Source organism: Bidens hawaiensis, unplaced genomic scaffold (genome assembly GCF_021521415.1).
Source record: "Bidens hawaiensis isolate Kalapana, Puna unplaced genomic scaffold, B.hawaiensis_p1.1 tig00019320_1, whole genome shotgun sequence".
Taxonomy (NCBI): domain Eukaryota; kingdom Viridiplantae; phylum Streptophyta; class Magnoliopsida; order Asterales; family Asteraceae; genus Bidens; species Bidens hawaiensis.
In genome coordinates, this window is record NW_027492928.1 from 368,526 (window position 1) to 387,007 (window position 18,482).

Consider the following 18,482-nt stretch of genomic DNA (forward strand, 5'->3'; position numbering starts at 1 on the left):
AACACCTAATCCTAGAAGACCCCCATACTCAATCGGAGCCGACACTTTATCCCATGCCATCCAATTAAGGTCATTCCATTCACCAATAAAAACCACATCATCCGCACATAAAAAATGCGATAAAACTGGGCCACTGAACCACATTTTAACCCGGAATAAACCCCTTTTATCCACCGTCCGTTTCATCATATCAGTAAGACCTTCCATAGCAATAATAAATAAGAAAGAGGATAGCGGGTCATCCGTCTTAAGTCCCCAGAAACACTGAAACTCCCAGAAACACATTTGCTCCATGTTCGAATCAAACACGCAAATTATTTTAAACCAACAAATAAAAATTCAAGAAAAACAACACCAACCAAAGAAAGCACACATCAAACAATCCAAACAAAAGTAAATTAAATTATCCCAACAAGGCTATATATATTCTGTCTATAGACATATATTTTGGTTCTTGAATAATAATAAATCAAAGGAAGGCTTAACTTGGTCACAACACATTATGCGTCAGACCAAATGTAAGTCTCCAAATCATACAAACATGTTCTAAAGCCACTCCTTCATAACACCCTTCTGAACAATGCCGTTTTCGCCTAGGTAGTCCACAAATTCATCAATCAGATATGGCCAAGCACCATCTGCATCATAGTTTGATAGTATCGGGTCCACATTCTGCATACATAAAAAAATATGTTAGCGAGCTACGCAAAGCTTCGCATATAGCTCGAGAAACCAATCGTACCCTATTATTACTTATTTAAATATAATAATCTCAGTTTTATATATAATAAGTTACATGACATATATTAGAGTAAATTACACGGATGACCTCTATGGTTTGGACCATATTATGGATTTGGTGCTTAAGCTTTAAATTTTGCGGCTATAGTTTCCAGTTATCATGTATGCTTTCGAGGATGGCCCCAAAAACTTAACAGAGTTAATTTTGTCGGTTGGTTTTAAGGGCACATTAGTCAATAGTCATTTCAAGTTTTAACATACCAAAAAAACATTAATGCCCATAAAACTAACTGATTAAATAAACTTTTTTAAGTCTGTGAAACATCCTTGAAAACAAACACGGTTGTTGAGAAATAAACCCGCACTATTTAACACATAGGGACCATTCGACCAAATCTATAATTTGGCCCAAGCCTGAGGGACCATCTGTGCGGTTTACACTAAGCATTATTATATGAAAAAGTTAGGTATATCATATATATTATGTTACGTAGAAAATTTATAATTATAACTATATAGAAAGAATAATTATATAAATAAAATAATTACATCTTTAATAATATAACAGACGAGCCCAAGCTTGAAAAACTATTAACAACACTTCTAATAAGATTTGAGGGCTTGAATCTTACTTTGGCAAATTCCAGTAGCTGAAACCAAGTATCTCGAGAAATAGCTTTGTTATGTCGAGCCTGAAATTGAAAAACAATGCAAAAAACTAATCTTTTAAATCATCCCAATAAGGACAAAGATTAAGTAAAACGTGTGTGCTACAACTCTAGGGTTACCTGTAAGAACTGACACCAATGATTAACCATTGGCCAATGATTTTCTTCAAACAACAACTGCCACATCCCAATTGCTGTATCCAATGCTAGCGATTTCTGACCCTGAAATCATAAAAGAATATAATTTAATACTATTTAAGAGCATTGCAGTATTAAGCATGTAATAACTAACTATATGTATATATGCATATAAACATCAAATGTGCAAGATCTTCACATAAAGAACGAGTGTGTATGTAAATCAGCACATATTCAGCCATTTCATTATGATGGTTTCTTCCCGTGCTTTTATTATAGCTTTAGCAATAATAAGAAAAAATGTGTAAAAATCTGATTTTAAATTAGTTTAAGTACCTTCTCCTTTGCCCAGCCGAATGTAAAGTTATAAATCTCCTTAAATTTCTCTGCGACAAGAAAAACAACAAAAGAACACCACATTAGATCGATCTTTAAAACAATGATCACTGTTAAGCAACTAATGATGAAAATAATAAGATATGATACATACGGTCGTCTTTCAGCTCAGCACGCATAGATGGAATACGCTCACGGAATTTCTCTAGCGAATCTATCCTGTTATTAATAGAAAGTTACTTTAATTATTTGATAACATATTACTCTCAATCTATCAATATAGATGTGAATCGAATCGAATTTACCCTAACGACTGCAAGCCACCAACAAATTCCTGCTTTGAGAATTCACACATGGTAGCAGCCTTCATGTGCCACGAAATGACCAACTGAAGTAACGATATCAGCAAAATGTGTTAGCCAAATCTAACATAATTATATTAAAATATTTCTTAAAAGATCTTTTGTTTAAAGAAAAAAAAGATATATTTATAGAAAGCTTATGTGCGTATAAACTAATAATTTTTTTTCCTTTTTCCGACATCAGGGGAATACGCTTCTAATAACTTGGTGCTTTATAATTAATAAAGTTGTGATTATACATGTAATCTATTTATAAAATATACATCTTAACATACCATAACAATGTCTTGAGGATCCACCTATCATAACAGAAACAAGTATCAGAATAACATTTAGAAAATTCGGTCGTAAATAATATGAGTATAATTCGCAATTTATATTCAACCTAGCATCTAAATAGCTCACAAATTTAATCAGAAACCATATAACCACGAATAAAACTAATTTGCGCATGTGTGTGTGAGAGATACCTGAAGGTCATTGCAGAGGTTGCCAATGCCATCAGCCATAATCATATCAGCATAAGGATCTATAAAACAAAGCTCACACTAAGAAATCATATTTCCTTCAAAAATATCAGAATATAAAAAACAAATGGTAAATTTACCTTTGTATTTATTATACAATTCCTCAATGTTTCGCGCATTGATCGACGACTTATTCACATGAGGCTGTCGGTAGAAGACATCAAATGCACCATCAAGATTCCAATCACTGGCCTTCAAAGTCGCTAACGCAACTGTTTCACTGTGTTCACGACAATTAACAGAAAGCACTTAAGTAACACAGATCGTACAAATCTACAATTTTATATTTCTTGAAGCTTTCATAAGTTTTTACAGAACATGTTATATGAATAAAAAGGAGTTAAAATGTTAATAATGCGAGCGAATCACCCTGTTCCGGTAATTGTCATAAATTGATGGACTTTGTCCCTCTGCCCTCTGCCAAGCTTGTTCTGTCAATAATAAAGAAAATAATCAGGATTATAAATAAAAGGCAAATTGGATTTTGATAATCCCACCTTTTTGCAGTTGACCGATAATAATCCAACCTCAAGAAATTCATGACACCAGTCCCACCTTTCACCCCATTTTTTCTCATTTGACTCCTTTTAAGTTTTTTCTGAATTTGGAACTGATGTTTTAGGGCTTTTGATCGGAAGAAGTATACGAGTCGATTGATGTAAAACTTATTTTGAAACCGGCGCTCCAAACGGCTTGATTTTGCTAATTGGAAGTTCAAACAACGTTTCGTCGTTTGGAGCACCGTTTTGATGTAAATTTTACATCAATCGACTCATATCATCAATCCGGTCAAAAGCACTAAAACATCAGTTTGAAATTCGGAAAAAAATTAACGGAGTTAAGTTTTTTTAACGGGCCCAATTAAAAAAAAGGGCGAAAAGTGGGACTGATGGCAAGAATTTTTGAATTTTTTTGACACGGGATTATTATCGGGCAACTGCAAAATTAAAATCCATTTTACCTAAATAAAATTACCAATTCTAAATTAGGTTAACTTTTAATATACAATCAATCATTCAAAAACATAATAAAGCACATTAATTTATCAAATAATCTATAATCCATTGAGTTCAAAAGCTTTCTTGTAACCATAACAATCATACAAAGAGGAAACAAATCCCTAACCTTTAAAACCATTAAAACTGATAATAATTACACAGTTTAAAGAAAAAGATTCAAACTTTATCAAGAAAATGATTATAAAATGATTAAAAGACAAGAAATTGCAAGAAATTAAGTGAAAAATGATGAACTGACTGACCATGGCTTTGAAACCCTAATCGGTAGCAATATGAATAATTTGGTTGTGGGCAGTGCTCACAGCTTGCTTCAATCTCCACCGATTCTCAAATATTAATGATGTGAGAAGGCAGGTGTAATGTAATCTAATACCAGTTTATTTCCATCATTTAATGTCATATATATCATATATTATATTTAGAGAAATTAGATTTAAAGCCGGACTCAAAACGGTTTTTTGATAACGATGGGCTTCTTTTTGATAACGTTTTTAGACGAGTCAGTTTAGGGACGTTAAAATTATATGAACAATTGACATCTAATTCTGAGAAGGCGTATTCGGATATTGGGTAGTTTTCAAATACTGTTAAAAAATATGAAATACTAATAACGGGTTATGATTATTATTATTATGTATTTTTATTAGGTTAAGAGATGAAACTTGAATCCTTTAAAAACAATGAAAGAAAGAAGATAGAAGTTGAAATTTGAATTTTGGTGATTAAGTGATAAGATGATCTAAGTTTAACAAACCACCAAATACCACATATAAATCTAATTGGTCGACTAGTCTACTCACAGGAGAGAAAGTGGGGTGTTGAGAAAAAGACAAATGTCGTGATCGGGAGGATAGAGGCGAAAACAAGGTGGCGGTGGTGGTGAGTTGCGATTATTGATAGGGTCAAGTGATGTTGACTACAACACTGAGTTTGGATTGGTGTAGGAGTGACGAATGGCAGCGGGTGAGTGGCTGCTATCCGGGGTGGTAGAAGATCGAGGCAGTAAACAATAGAAAGTTGTGGGGGATTGTGACATGAATGAGGAACGACCAATCAGTTAACATAAGCGGTCTACTCAAAAAAGTAAGGTAAAGCTTCATGACTCAAATACTTGGGGTATAATATATGGTAGTAATGAAAGTAGCAAACTAAATGGATAAATAAAGTTTATGTATTAGAAATTGAATTGGTTTGAGTTTTGAGTATTTGTGAGGTTTTAGTCATGCAGGCTTAGTTATGTAACAGTTGAAATATGACTCAAAAGTAAGACGGAAGATAGTTTAAACAAAAATCACATATTTATAAAAATATAAAAGAGCCTCGTGTTAAACCCATGTGGGGAGTGTGGGGGTTTGATGAAAGAACTTGACTGATAACAAGTCGAGAAAGTTGACGCCTACTAATCGGTCAGAAGATTTATATTTGAATGTAAACCGATTAAAAAGTTTCACTGTTATTGGACGCTTAAACTATTCAGATGGTTATAATATATGAAAGTGATTTGGCATTACACATTATGTTTTGCTTTTAAACTATTCATTAAAGTTTCAGACTTAATGAATGGTTTTACCTTGTAAAACGTTAATTAAAGTGTAATGATTGAGTTTTGATTGAAGTTTGAATGTTAAAATCCAACAAATATCGCAAAATAGGAATCAGGGTGTTACAACATGAGTGTAAATGGGTCAAACTACTCATGAGCTACTTTAGCTGGCTCGCTGTGAGGGGTGTTAATAACGTTTGTAGGTTTATCTCATAACCTAAGTTGATATAACTATATTCCATTTTTTAGAATGAATGAGGAATACCTTCTTATAACCTAGTCATAAACTCATCATTAAATGAGACTGAGTATTTATAGCCGTCAAACTCCTTGCAAAAATGATACTATTTGAGACATTGAGAACATGTAGAACATCTCTTAATAGTTGACTACATCCAATGGATAATCTCAGTTACGTTGTTTCTAACTTTCTATTCATTTCAATCCTTATTATCTGATGTCCGTGAATCAATGTCACGCCTCTCTCAACAATGTAATAGTTCATAAATAGACCGACAACAAGATCCATGAGCATTAACTCCAAAAATTATGTATCATCAAGGAAGAACAATTGTTCTTATAATTGAGGGTATTCATCCTTCATATGCGCCAATCTTACAAAATCTCTCTTTCTCTCTCTCCCTCTCATCACCATCACATAACATTGATTCATGATCATACTTTTCATCTCAAACTATAGAATGGATATATTTTGTAACACCTCAACCGATGGTAGATATGTTAGAAGAAAAACACTGATTATTCATAAGCTTTGTAACACTAATTAAAAGTGACAATATGACTAGAAAAAATGAGCAGTCCCATCACCTATGAAATGATCGACACCACTCATGCCATGTCTATCATCTCCCTACATTGTCACTGTAGACCCATTTAATATTTATTTTCTCCTAAAAATATGGGAAATTCTCTAGACACCAACTTCTTTTATTTTTTGAGGGGAGGACACCCTTCTATATGCCGGTATAGCACTATATGTGCGTGCATAAAGAGGTGTCTCTCCCCCCCTCCCTAAGGACATTAATTAAAAGCTATATGTCGCGTATATTGCTATACGTGGCATATATATGTGTGTGTTTATTTGGGGTTTTATTTTTGTTGTATTAGTTTTTATAAATATTCACTTTTTTAAATACAAACGTCGTTAACGACAATCAGCTCGAATTCAAAGTTGCGGTGCTCTTCGCCTGAAACTGCGCAGGGGGATAAGTCTGTAACTACACATCCCCCTCGATGTAGATCGGTGTCGGCCCCTGTGGTAGACGATCTTGCTGCTCCATCTCTGTTTTTTATAAGTTATTAATTAAAACAAGTATTAATAATAAAAGATTAAATATTATTTTTAGCTATTTATTTAATAAAAAAAGATTAATTATTATATTTGCTTATTTATTTTTAAAAATTATTAATTAAAAAAAGGATTAATAACAAAACTATTAATGAAAAAAAAGATTAATTAGCTATTTATAAAAATAGTATTTTTAAAAGAAGAGTAATTAGTAATTTTAATTGGTTAATTAGTATTTTTAAAAGAGTAAAAAAAGGGGGTTTAAACATCGCTTATAGGGCTACACGCGACATATAGGGTACACCTGAGTATCACATCACTTGTCATCTCGTACTTATATGTTGCGCATAACACTATACACGGCATATAAGATACAAACAGGAAAAAAACAAAACTCTCTCATACGCCACATATAGAACACGCGACGTATAAATGAGGTGCAACCTAATTTTTGTCTGGTGTCTCTAGCAAGATAAAAAAATGAAAAAAGTTCCAAAATAGTCAATTTTAAGGAGAGAGAATCCAAATTTAACCCAAAATTTTTTAAACTATACAAAACTCACAAAGCCAACACATTTGGATTCGTGCCGATGGAGTTCGCAATTCAATATTATTATGCCACGTGTTTGATGTTTGACAAGACCCACTTTGTACCAAAATTTGTCGGATTCTTGAGTTTTAATACAAAATCGTCTCCTTGAAGACAATCGACTCTGTAATGTTTCACCATGCTTTTATTGGCTCAGTGAGTCTTTGATGTTAATAGAAAACCCCTCAAATAAATAATATAAAATTATAACTCAATATATAAATCAAAAAGCAAAAAAATGTAAAAATATAAAAACTAAAATGTTTATCCGTTGTCCTCGTTCCAAAAAAAACTTGAGAAATGAATCGAAACCAAAAAAATCAACGAAAACGAAACAAAAAACCACGTGTGAAAACTCGTGTCGGCTCAAAACCTATATCTGAAATGTTGAATTTTTATTTATATTTAGAAAATATAAAATAAAAAGCAAAGTTCTTTTTTTTTCAAACAATTTTCAAAAACTCACGGAACAGATAAAAACATAATGAAACATCATGAAGTCGATGTTTTCAAGGAGACGGTTTTTGTATCAAAACTAACGGATTCAACGGGTTTAAATACAAAGTTTACGGGTTTGTCAGACATCATACACGTGGCGTAATCCTTTTAAATAGCGAACTCCATCGAATCCACATGTATCCGCCCCATGAGTTTTTTAGCATGAGAATGACCCCATGTTAGTGCTTTTGAATTCTTTATGAGAATTATAGGAAGGAGTGTAAATCTAAGTTTCTCAACTATTGGTAACTGTGTATGCATAATTATGTGTTGTGTAATTGATAAAATATAAATTACTTCGATGTCTTGAATTTTATAAAAATGGAACGAGGTAGTGAGACGAGTGTGTGCTCGTCGCTCGATGTGAACTTGGGAAATTCGATTACGGACAAGTGATCACATATGAGCCGATAGAATGTACAAGTGGTGGCACACTTTAAATTAGAATTCGAATAATCATTCAATTAATTATCTTAAACATGCAAGTTGTAAGTTACCCCCGGCAATGCGGTAGCTCAAATAATTTCCATACCCGACACAAAGTTGAAGTATGCGTTGTTAACAGTGCATGCTCTCGTCGCAACGCAAGATGGGCAAATTTCTAGTTTAAATCCAAAATCAAATGAATAATATGTAAATAACTATCAAATGAATAAAAAAGGTAAACTATCAAATAAAATGAACAAAATCTAATTATATATTTATCTTAACAAATTAACCTATCTTTATCAAAGCAACAAACGAAATCTGGTACTTCATTTTATTTAGAAATTTGCTATAATATAATTCATTAATTGTTGCTACCTGTAACTATTTTATTAGTCAACAAAAGTGTTAAAAATGTCTTGAAAATTAAAAAAAGTACACTATTTTTTTAACATATAAAAAGACAAATGAATTATATACCGGTTTATATTCAACACCCTCATCTTCATCATATGTTCCCACTCATTTTTGTACATACTATTAGTATACGTTTGTTTTTACCGACAACCGGAAATCAAACATTAAATGAACACTTTCTTTAACATCTCTTTCACTTTTCTACATATTAATGAAGGTCTAAACTTTTAAAATTTTTTTACATAGTCATTAGTCAAATACTCATATAAAAAGATCTTCTCATTAGTTATCTTGAAATGGCTAAGATGTAGACCCCTATCCATGCTACGTCTCCTGCGGCGAGTATACTCGTGTATACCACAATTTTCCTCCATGTGTTGGAGTGACGTGTAGCAAGGGAATCCCACCGAAAATAAACTAATGAAGAAACAAGTTGGCCTGGTGAGCATATATATGATCTTCACCAAGCCACTGTTGAAGCTATTCGATAGGAAGAGCGCTCTAAAGTAAGGCTGTAATTTCTTCCTGTATAATTAAAGCTCAAAAACACACCATACGTTGATAGCTCCTTAGATGACGTTGAATAAGACGCCATTGTAGATTAGCTCGACAGATCCTTATAAACCGCATTTGTAATTGAATCTGCCTATTAAAAAACAACAAAACAACTATAGATCAGTTTTATTTATTACTAGTAAAAACGAAAAATATGTGGACGGTGATGACAGACGGCAACAAATTTTTATGTATATATACTTAAGTTTATGTGTTTTATATCTAAACTAGTAAAGTTTGAGAGCTTAAATTTAAATGTAAAATACCCAAACATAATTAAAATAACTAATAAAGTTGGAGAATTTTAGTGTAAATTAACAAAGTTTGTACTATGTGACAAATTCATCACAAATTTGATACGATATGATACGATTTGGACTCATTCTATCCCTAATTTTGACAGATTATGTCCGACTTTGACCGATGTTGACCGACTAGCACCAAAGCCGATTTTTGCAACAATATTAACATATACATGTATACATGCATATAGAATGATAGACACAAGATGGTTAGAATTTGGAAATGAATGAGAGACTTACAAAGTGTCGTATTTGTTGAGGAAGTGGAGATTTAACTAGTACTTATGGGAGCTAGCTAGTAAACTGATCAAGGTTAAATATACAAGAAGAAGAAGAAGAAGAAAAAGAAGAAGAAGAAGTTTGTTAAGTAGTTGGAGTGGGTTTTCAACAATCAAGACGCATGCTTATATAATGGCTTTAGAAGGAATAATAACTCCATAAATGTTAAAGCCAGAATGTGGTTCTTGGAATAATAAATAGTCCTTTCTTAGCTTTTGGATTTTCAAAATTAAAAAAACTTTTTTAAAAATTTATAACTTAATAGTAGATTTTAATCGGTCCTAAAGTTAACATGCGTTAATCATGACTGATAAGTAAACCAACGTTTATATAGAGATGTAGGAGGATTTTTTTGGGAAGTAAGAAGCCCCTTTGACATCCCTTCATTTGCAAATAATTCTCGATGTGAAAACACAGAGACAAAGGGCTCTATTTTGTTGTTGTTGAATTAACCAATTGAACAATAAATGTACGTTTTCTTGTTTTTCGTTTACAAATGATTTTTTAACTTATTGTTTATTGTTATGTTTAATAAACAATTTCTTGTTTATGCGGTTTTGCGTTAAGTAAATAAGTATTTTTATCGACTCATCTAACCCGGCCTATCTTGATCACTTTGTTTTGACACTACTAAATTTGTGTCCCCGTTATAAAAGTTTATGGATCCGTCTCTGCTCGAGAATTCGGAGGAAGAAGAAGATAAAATAAAATTTAGCTAACTTAGGCTCAAAAGAGTTTGTGACCACTCATTCTATCTAACCACAACTAACTACTAAATTTATTTCTTTAGTTATTTATATCTAGGTTTAAGTTCAAAAGATAAATCAAATTATTGCAAGAAATGGAAGAAATGATTTTAACCAATCATGTATTTTCATTTTTCTTTTCTATTTATTTATTTACAAGGGTAAACTAGTAGTGTTTTGAGTGCTATTTTTGTAAACTAACAACTGTTATGGAAACTTTACATAACATAATTGTCTTTCATTTTAATTGTTTTTTATTCATTATTATGTATCCAATATTAATGTTTATCCGAGAGTCTAGTCTACAACATACATATATTTTCACATAAACAAATAAGAAACCATTTTCTGTTATACAATAAATAAAATAATAAGAACAAGTTATTCTTATAGTGAACACTATATATGTATCCTACATTTCTAGTCAACAACCTACACTAATTACTATTTGTAGGTTTCCAGCCGGATCTACACAGGAGTATCTCGTAACACGAGGGTGTGGAATCCCCACGTAATACGATACGAGCATAAGATAGATAATACGTTGAACCGATAAACAAACACACGTCACAATACTAATAAGCACGATTGTATTGCAACACTTCAACACGTGATATCAGTAATCACCAATACACGTTCGGAAAAAACTTTATCAAAATAAGTCGAAGTGAGGTTTAAATAGACCTCGACAACTTCGCCTAACATACTAGGCGAAGTTGTCATAACTTCGCTTATCTCTAAGTTCGCCTACATCCCAGGCGAACTTGTGCAAAACAATATTCAAAACCAAAACTAACAATCTAACACGATTACAGACACATACAAAACACGAGATACTGAACTACTGACATTATGCACCAACAGACTCCCCCTTGGCAGTAGCTTCATATCTCTATCTTCATTCTCGTATCTAGTAATCCCAAAAATCTCGTGTCACCCGTCTTCAAGCATGAACTCTCTGTCTTACACAGACAGAGACCACCCTCTGGTACTTCTTGGCTTCATCTTTCCACGCAGGAATATAGAAGATCTTCTTATCGTTTAGTACCTGCAAATCAGCTTGAGATAAATTTACCAAGTGCATGGGATCATACACTCTTAGAATCTCCTGTTCGTCTTCATCTTCCATGACAGCTTCAGCTGTTTGACTATCAACGTACCACCACTTGAGACTCTTTAAGACATCCTTGGGCATTATCTTCATCGGCACTTCTTTCAAACACCGAATCGGCTTATATTTCATCACCATCCAAGGTTTGCCATCAGCTCGCATTCCCCTTTCCTTATCTTCAACTAACTTTCCTTTCTGAGGCTTTAACAACTCAAATTTCTTCTCTTTCACACTTTCTTTCCACACAATCTTCCCAATTATTCTAGCCATATTGTCATCACTCCTATTAATCAATCTCAATCTAGCCAAATCCTTCACCTCACACTCAGGAAAGGTATTGAGAGATCTCAACGTCCTCTTAAAATACTGAATCCCATCAAAGCGTTTAATCACAAATAACTTTAACTGCTCATCATACAGCCAGCAAATAATACCTTTCTTCGACTCAGCATACCCTTTGATATTGTAACTCTTTTTGAACATTGTTGGAACCGCTGGCTTCTTTGTCTTAACAAACCATTGAGCATAGCCTTCTTTCCATCTCGGTTGTTCTTCCCACTCAGACTCATCTGACACATCCATATCTTGACTCACATTCACCTTGTCAACGTCTGGAATATCATGTTCTACACTGTCATACACAATCTCACTTTCTTCTATCTCACTATCAATCACAATCTGTTCTCATATCTTTTAAATCTCCTCAATAGTTAACACATCATCATCACCCAACATTTCCTCATCATCAACAACCACGACATTTTCACCACCTGATTCACCTGCCGTTCCAGTTGACTCCCCCTGAGATGTGGAAGTCCCAAGAGTTTGTTCAGTTCTTGGCAACTCACCACCTGCACCTTTCGATGCATTGGGATCATCGTCTCTATCTTGTCTCTTCTTGGTTCTCAACTCGTCGCTCTTGCAGCTCGTCCCCCCCTGAGATGCTAAGAACTGTTTTAGAGCATCAAATAGTTTACCGTGTTCAACAAGGAGGGACGATTGGATCTGATTTTCTGCTACAAGTTGCTGGATAGCTTGAGTCTGGATTAGATTGATTCTTGACTGTTCAGCAACTACCCGTTCAAGAGCAGCTATCCTTTCAGAATCAGACAAGGTAGCATCAAAATCAAAACGTATGTGAGAAACGTCTTAAGCATAAGGTGGAGGTATTCCCAAACTAGCTGGAGTATCAGAAGTAGTATGAAAAGTAACTGCGGGTGGTATTGAAACAGGCAACCCCGCAGTAGCAACCAACGTTGACTCAACAAATCTTGCAACAACCTCCGATGGAGTAACAGTAGGAGGTGGCAAGGAGACTATCTCCGGTGCTGTAAATTGAAACGTGGTCGGAGGAACACCAAAGGATGACGATGTGGTCACCACGGGAACACTTGAGGTCATCGGCACTGTCACAGGCATAGAAGCAGGAACCATAGTCATACCAGATAACGAGGGTGGAGAGAAACGAACCACCCTTGAGCTTTCACCAACTCCTGAACTCTCACCAGTTCTGACCTTCTTCGATCCTCGTACCAACTTGTCTAACTCCTCCTCATAGTCAGATTCACTGTCATCCGAGTCTTTCTTTCTCTTGCCATGTATTCTTTTTTGTCTGACCAGAATCTGTTGTGCTTCAGCAATATCGTCAGTGGAGGAATCGGAGTCGGTTCTCTCAGAATCCGCCACAGACGTAGCGACCATAGAGACATGCACACCAGATGCCTCAGCTACTGGAGCTCGAACCTCAGCAGCTGGATCAATTTGTTCCATGTCGAAGAACCCTTGTCCTCCAAAGGCGGCTTCAAGATCGACCTGTTCTTCCGGAGCTGCAACAGGATCAGCAGGCAGTGCTTGCTGTACCACAGGTGGTGGTTGAACCACATGAGGTGGTTGAGGAACATTAGCCTGTTGCGGTGCTGGGTCACGAAATTCATCTCCTGGAGGAGCAATATAGGCAGGGTTCACCAAATAACCAAACAATGCAGTGTGCCGCGGACGAAGCTCTGGTTTGCTACGAGCACTTGATGACCTACATTGCGCAAAGATTCTCTTACTTACACTCTCAACATAACGGATAGGACGTCGTTGAGGCATCGTAGGGGCTACATGATTCAGAATCATCTGTAAAAATCTTGGATACATTAAAAATCTTTCCCTGGCGACCGCGCGTCTCTGACGATCAATTTCATAAAACACCATCTGACTAAAGCTGTATGGCTTGTTGTAAGTCAGGGCTGTCATTGCAGATTGCATCGTTGCCCCCATACCGTCTGTACCAGCTTTACGACCAGACATGCACACTATCATCACGTGCATCAGAAAACGCCACTGATCTAGTAAAAATCCCTTTCTCCTTTGAGTGTCACCCAACGGACCCGAATAACCCATACGTAGAAACGCACCATCTCTGAATGGAGCCGGAAAATCTGTTGGATCATTTGTAGTTTCAACCCCGAACTGCAAAGCGACCCTTATTTGATCTGCAGAGAACTGTACCACCTGATTGTTCACTGTAGCGCGCATAACCGGAGGATCAACTCTACAGTCATATTATACCGTTCGCCAAAAGTCTTCAATATTTGGTAGAGAAATGGGGAGAGTAGTCGTGATGGCGTGAAAAATACGTGAGCGAACGAGGAATGATATGATCTCACGTTAGTCATCTATACCACTAGCATCCGGATCCAAAGTGATATACATGTTGTGACCCGGAAAGAACTGTCGGTTGTTGTCACCACCTTCGTCACCACCAGCACCACCAGCCCCTGCCACAGCAGCCATATCTGCACAACAAACGGTCTAAGTTAGAACATCGACGTAGGAGGTCATAACTTCGCCTGTTACCATGAGCGAAGTTATGATAACATCTAATGTGCAGGCAAAGTTAGCCATATGGAGAAGTTGAGTACAACTTCGCCTGAGAACAAACCAGAACGTTTAAATAAAATAAGCTTGAGCAGGCGAAGTTATACCTAGGGCGAAGTTGAGAACAACTTCGCCTAAACACTAACTTCGCCTTTAACTGAAACGGCGCAAACCCGATCGTTTTTTTTTCAAGGTTTTGATTGGAAATTTTTGAGAATGAAAACATGAGAAGATAGTACTATCAAGATCTAGAAGACTAAATGGGTTACAAACAACGTAGAAACAGAAAGTTTATCGAGTGTTTAAAGGGTTGCATAAACTATGTCACAAATCGGACCACAAAGGCTTCTGATTAACACCATTAATATGAATTACAGGTTAAACCGATCCTACACACCTTGATCACGGACAAGAAACAGATAATAATGAGGTTCGATTCAAGGATTAAGTTCACCGAGGGTAGAAGTGTGGTTATAAGTTCGCCGAGAGTTTGAAGGGTGGAAAGTATTTGACCAAGTTGACCCCTGTAACATCTTTTATACTTTTGAAAATACATGGGCGAAGTTATTGTCAACTTCGCTTACCATTAACTTCGCCCCTGAACAACTTCGCCCCTTTACCTTACCAGTAACTTCGCCTATTTTAATTTACAAACCAGACCTTATAAATTTGATCAAAAAGCAACTGGCTTTTAAGAACCAAGTAACCAAGTTTTAAACCATAAAACAAAATATGCAATGAAAATTTTAGTAATTAAATAAACGGGATCAAATTTCAGTCTTGACGAGGACCTGCATGTTTTAAAAAAGATCCGAACAGGAATCATACTAATTAAGCGGCTGTCACATAGATCCATGTTCAGCGGTATTATGGCATAAAGAAACAGGTTGTAAGCAGGTATAAAACTTAGTATGGTTTTCATCACTTCTGTGATACGGATAAGGTTCAATTAAGCTCAAACTTTAGATGGACATCACATGAGAGAATGTGATGCCTCCTATATATTCTCAAAGCGTATTTGGCTTTCCCCAAGTCACCCCGAGTTGACTTCTACCCGTAGTGTCTGATTAAAAGTAAGCACACATCAATCTTTAGAGTCTTCTTCCCGTTTTCTTTCTTGCCTCTTTATTGATATTTGAAACAACATAAGCTTCAGAAGGCTTAACAACATGTTTTTTTTTAATAAAGACATTAATACAACTTCAAATTATAGACAACTGCAAGTCCCGAATCTGGATCACTGCAGGTACTCGACACTATCTTCTCGGGAATCAGAACACTCACGGGCTCGTGTATGACTGGGTAATCACTTTTCTGCCTATCATTCGGAAAGATGTATATGGAGACATGCACAACTCAGAATGATTCTCCACATTAAATCGAGGAGATTTAGTTTGTATCACTTCTACTTTTACGCACCATAGAAAGCTACCCTAACATACAATGGCTGTTTTAGAGTCTTTTAGGCCTAATAACTTCACCAGTTAAGCACACAGAATTAGCGTTTCTATCACTTTCCATGGTTGGATCAATTTTCTTTAAAACATTGTATTGAAACTTCTTACGAAGTTATAGACTTGAAAAATTATATCATCTCCCAAAAAAATTTTAAATTCTATCGCCCCGATCAAGTCAAAGTCTTCAGGTAAACGGCTATCCTAAAGATCCAATGGACCAGCTGGACCGATCACATACGTGTATGTGTCCTTCTAACTAAGTATGAACGACTATTTTTCAGCGAAAGAGTAAAAATCCATCATAAACCCCCCGGTCACTTTCAGTCATCTGGTTAATGGCTATCCTCATAATCTACTAGTAGAAGTAAGGACCAAACATATCCGAAGATGTGTCATTCAAACTGAAGCAACCGACATAATTCTAAGCGATAGTGATGTGTTTTTTTTTTTACTCAGGATTGATCATCCCATTAAGCTCAACAAGATTTTGAAAACGGGATCGGTCAAACACTTTAGTAAAAAGATCGGCGAAATTATCCAAAGAATCAACATTTTCAAGCACAACTAATTTCTTCTCAGCACAATCCCGTATAAAATGATGACGAATGTCAATATGTTTAGTTTTGCTGTGTTTGACGGGATTGTTAGTTACTGAGATTGCAGCAGTGTTATCAATGCAAATAGGAGTTTGAGTGAAATTCAGACCGTAATCGCGCAATTGCTGTTGTATCCATAGAACCTGGGAGCAGCAGTTTGATGCTGCCATGTACTCTGCTTCGCAGGTGGAAATGGCTACTGAGGTCTGCTTTTTGCACTGCCATGACACCAATCTTCCTCCCAGAAACTGACATCCACCGGTTGTTGACTTCCTGTTCTGATTGCAACCTCCATAGTCAGAATCTGTGTAAGCTACCAAATCCAATTCTCCCCCTTTCGTGTACCACAATCCCAACTTAGGCTTGCCTTTGAGATACCGCAATATTCTCTTCACTCCCTTCATGTGAGATTCCTTCGGGCTTGCCTGAAAACGAGCACAAAGACAAACTGCAAACATAATATCAGGTCTAGATGCAGTTAGATACATTAAAGAACCTATGATTGCTCGATATTGGGTGGGATCAACGTCTTCATCACTGTCAGAATCAGCATCCAGTTTGTGGTTGACGCAAACTGGAGTATCAAATGGGGTGCTATCGTCCATCTTGAAGCGTTTGAGCACATCATGGACATATTTTGTTTGATGAATAAACATCCCATCTTTCTTCTGATCTACCTGCAATCCCAAAAAGAAAGTTAATTCGCCCATGGCGCTCATTTCAAACCTCTTTTTCATGACTGCTTCAAATTCCTGACACATGGCGACTTTTGATGCAGCAAAAATGATGTCGTCCACATAGACTTGAACTAGTAGAAAATCTCCCCCTTTTCTCTTGACAAACAGCGTGCTATCGATCTTTCCTCTTTCGAACCCATTATCAAGCAAGTAATCGGACAAGGTTGCGTACCAGGCACGAGGTGCCTGATGTAGCCCATATAAAGCTTTACTAAGTTTGTACACATGATCAGGAAAATCTGGATCAGGGAATCCCGGAGGTTGTTCAACATATACCACTTCATCGACTTTACCATTTAAAAAGGCACTTTTCACATCTAAATGGAACACTTTCATCTCTTCGTGTGCAGCAAATGCCAAAAATAGTCGAATTGCCTCCAATCTTGCCACAGGAGCAAACACTTCGTTGTAGTCGATTCCTTCTTGCTGATTGAACCCTTTTACTACCAGCCTTGCCTTGTTCTGTATGATTATCCCTTTCTCTTCTCTCTTACATTTAAAAACCCACTTTGTACCGATAGCATTTACTTTCTGTGATTTTTCAACTAATTTCCATACTTCCATCTTCTCAAACTGTGCTAATTCTTCTTGCATGGCTTCGACCCACGAGCTATCCTTTAGAGCCATTTGATAATTCTTTGGTTCAATCTGGCTTATGAAGCAGGTGTACAAGCATTCATTTAGGATACCCGTGTCTTTAATGCTTGCGTAAACACATGTGTGTTCATCCAAACTTCTTCTTGTTTGAACACCGTTAGACAGATTACCTATCACATTCTCCAAAGGGTATTTTTGTGAATTCCAGTAGTCTGAACCGGACCGACTTCCAGATTGTTTTCTAAAATCGAAGAGAGTTCATCAGTATGTGATTGATGTTGAGAGTGAAATGGATTGTAGAATTCTTCTTCAGTAGAGGCAGCAGGAGTATCAACGACACTTGACGAGGAAGGTTGACTTTCGTCGTATCGCGGACGTTGCACAATATTCTCCTCCTCGTCATACAGAATCTGTGAAGCAATTTTCTCATCAACTTCTGCAAAATCCAAGTAAGGCATATTAAAAGATTTGAATAGTTTATCATAGTCGAAAGCTTCAGCGAGTCCCATGCTAGGCCTTGGTGATTTGTAACTCGTAATGTCAGTGTTACATATCTCCTCAACCTTGCTGTTCGATAAATTAAAGACTCTTCTGTTGGGAGTCCCAACAACATAGCCGACTAAAATACCTTCGTCGGCTTTCTCACCAAATTTTGAGTTTGTCT

At 36.0% G+C, this 18,482-nt stretch overlaps 1 protein-coding gene across 1 annotated transcript; it reads right to left on the reverse strand.

The window, feature by feature from the left end:
* Positions 1-379: 379 nt before the first annotated feature.
* Positions 380-4,165, reverse strand: LOC143558063 (uncharacterized). The gene is made up of 11 exons (XM_077046986.1): positions 4,034-4,165; positions 3,142-3,203; positions 2,853-2,992; positions 2,716-2,774; positions 2,521-2,544; positions 2,189-2,271; positions 2,038-2,102; positions 1,884-1,933; positions 1,530-1,631; positions 1,374-1,433; positions 380-672 (listed from the first exon to the last, which is right to left on the reverse strand). The coding sequence occupies exons 1-11, from the start codon at positions 4,034-4,036 to the stop codon at positions 547-549; spliced, it is 774 nt and encodes a 257-aa protein (XP_076903101.1). The 5' UTR covers positions 4,037-4,165; the 3' UTR covers positions 380-546.
* Positions 4,166-18,482: the final 14,317 nt, after the last annotated feature.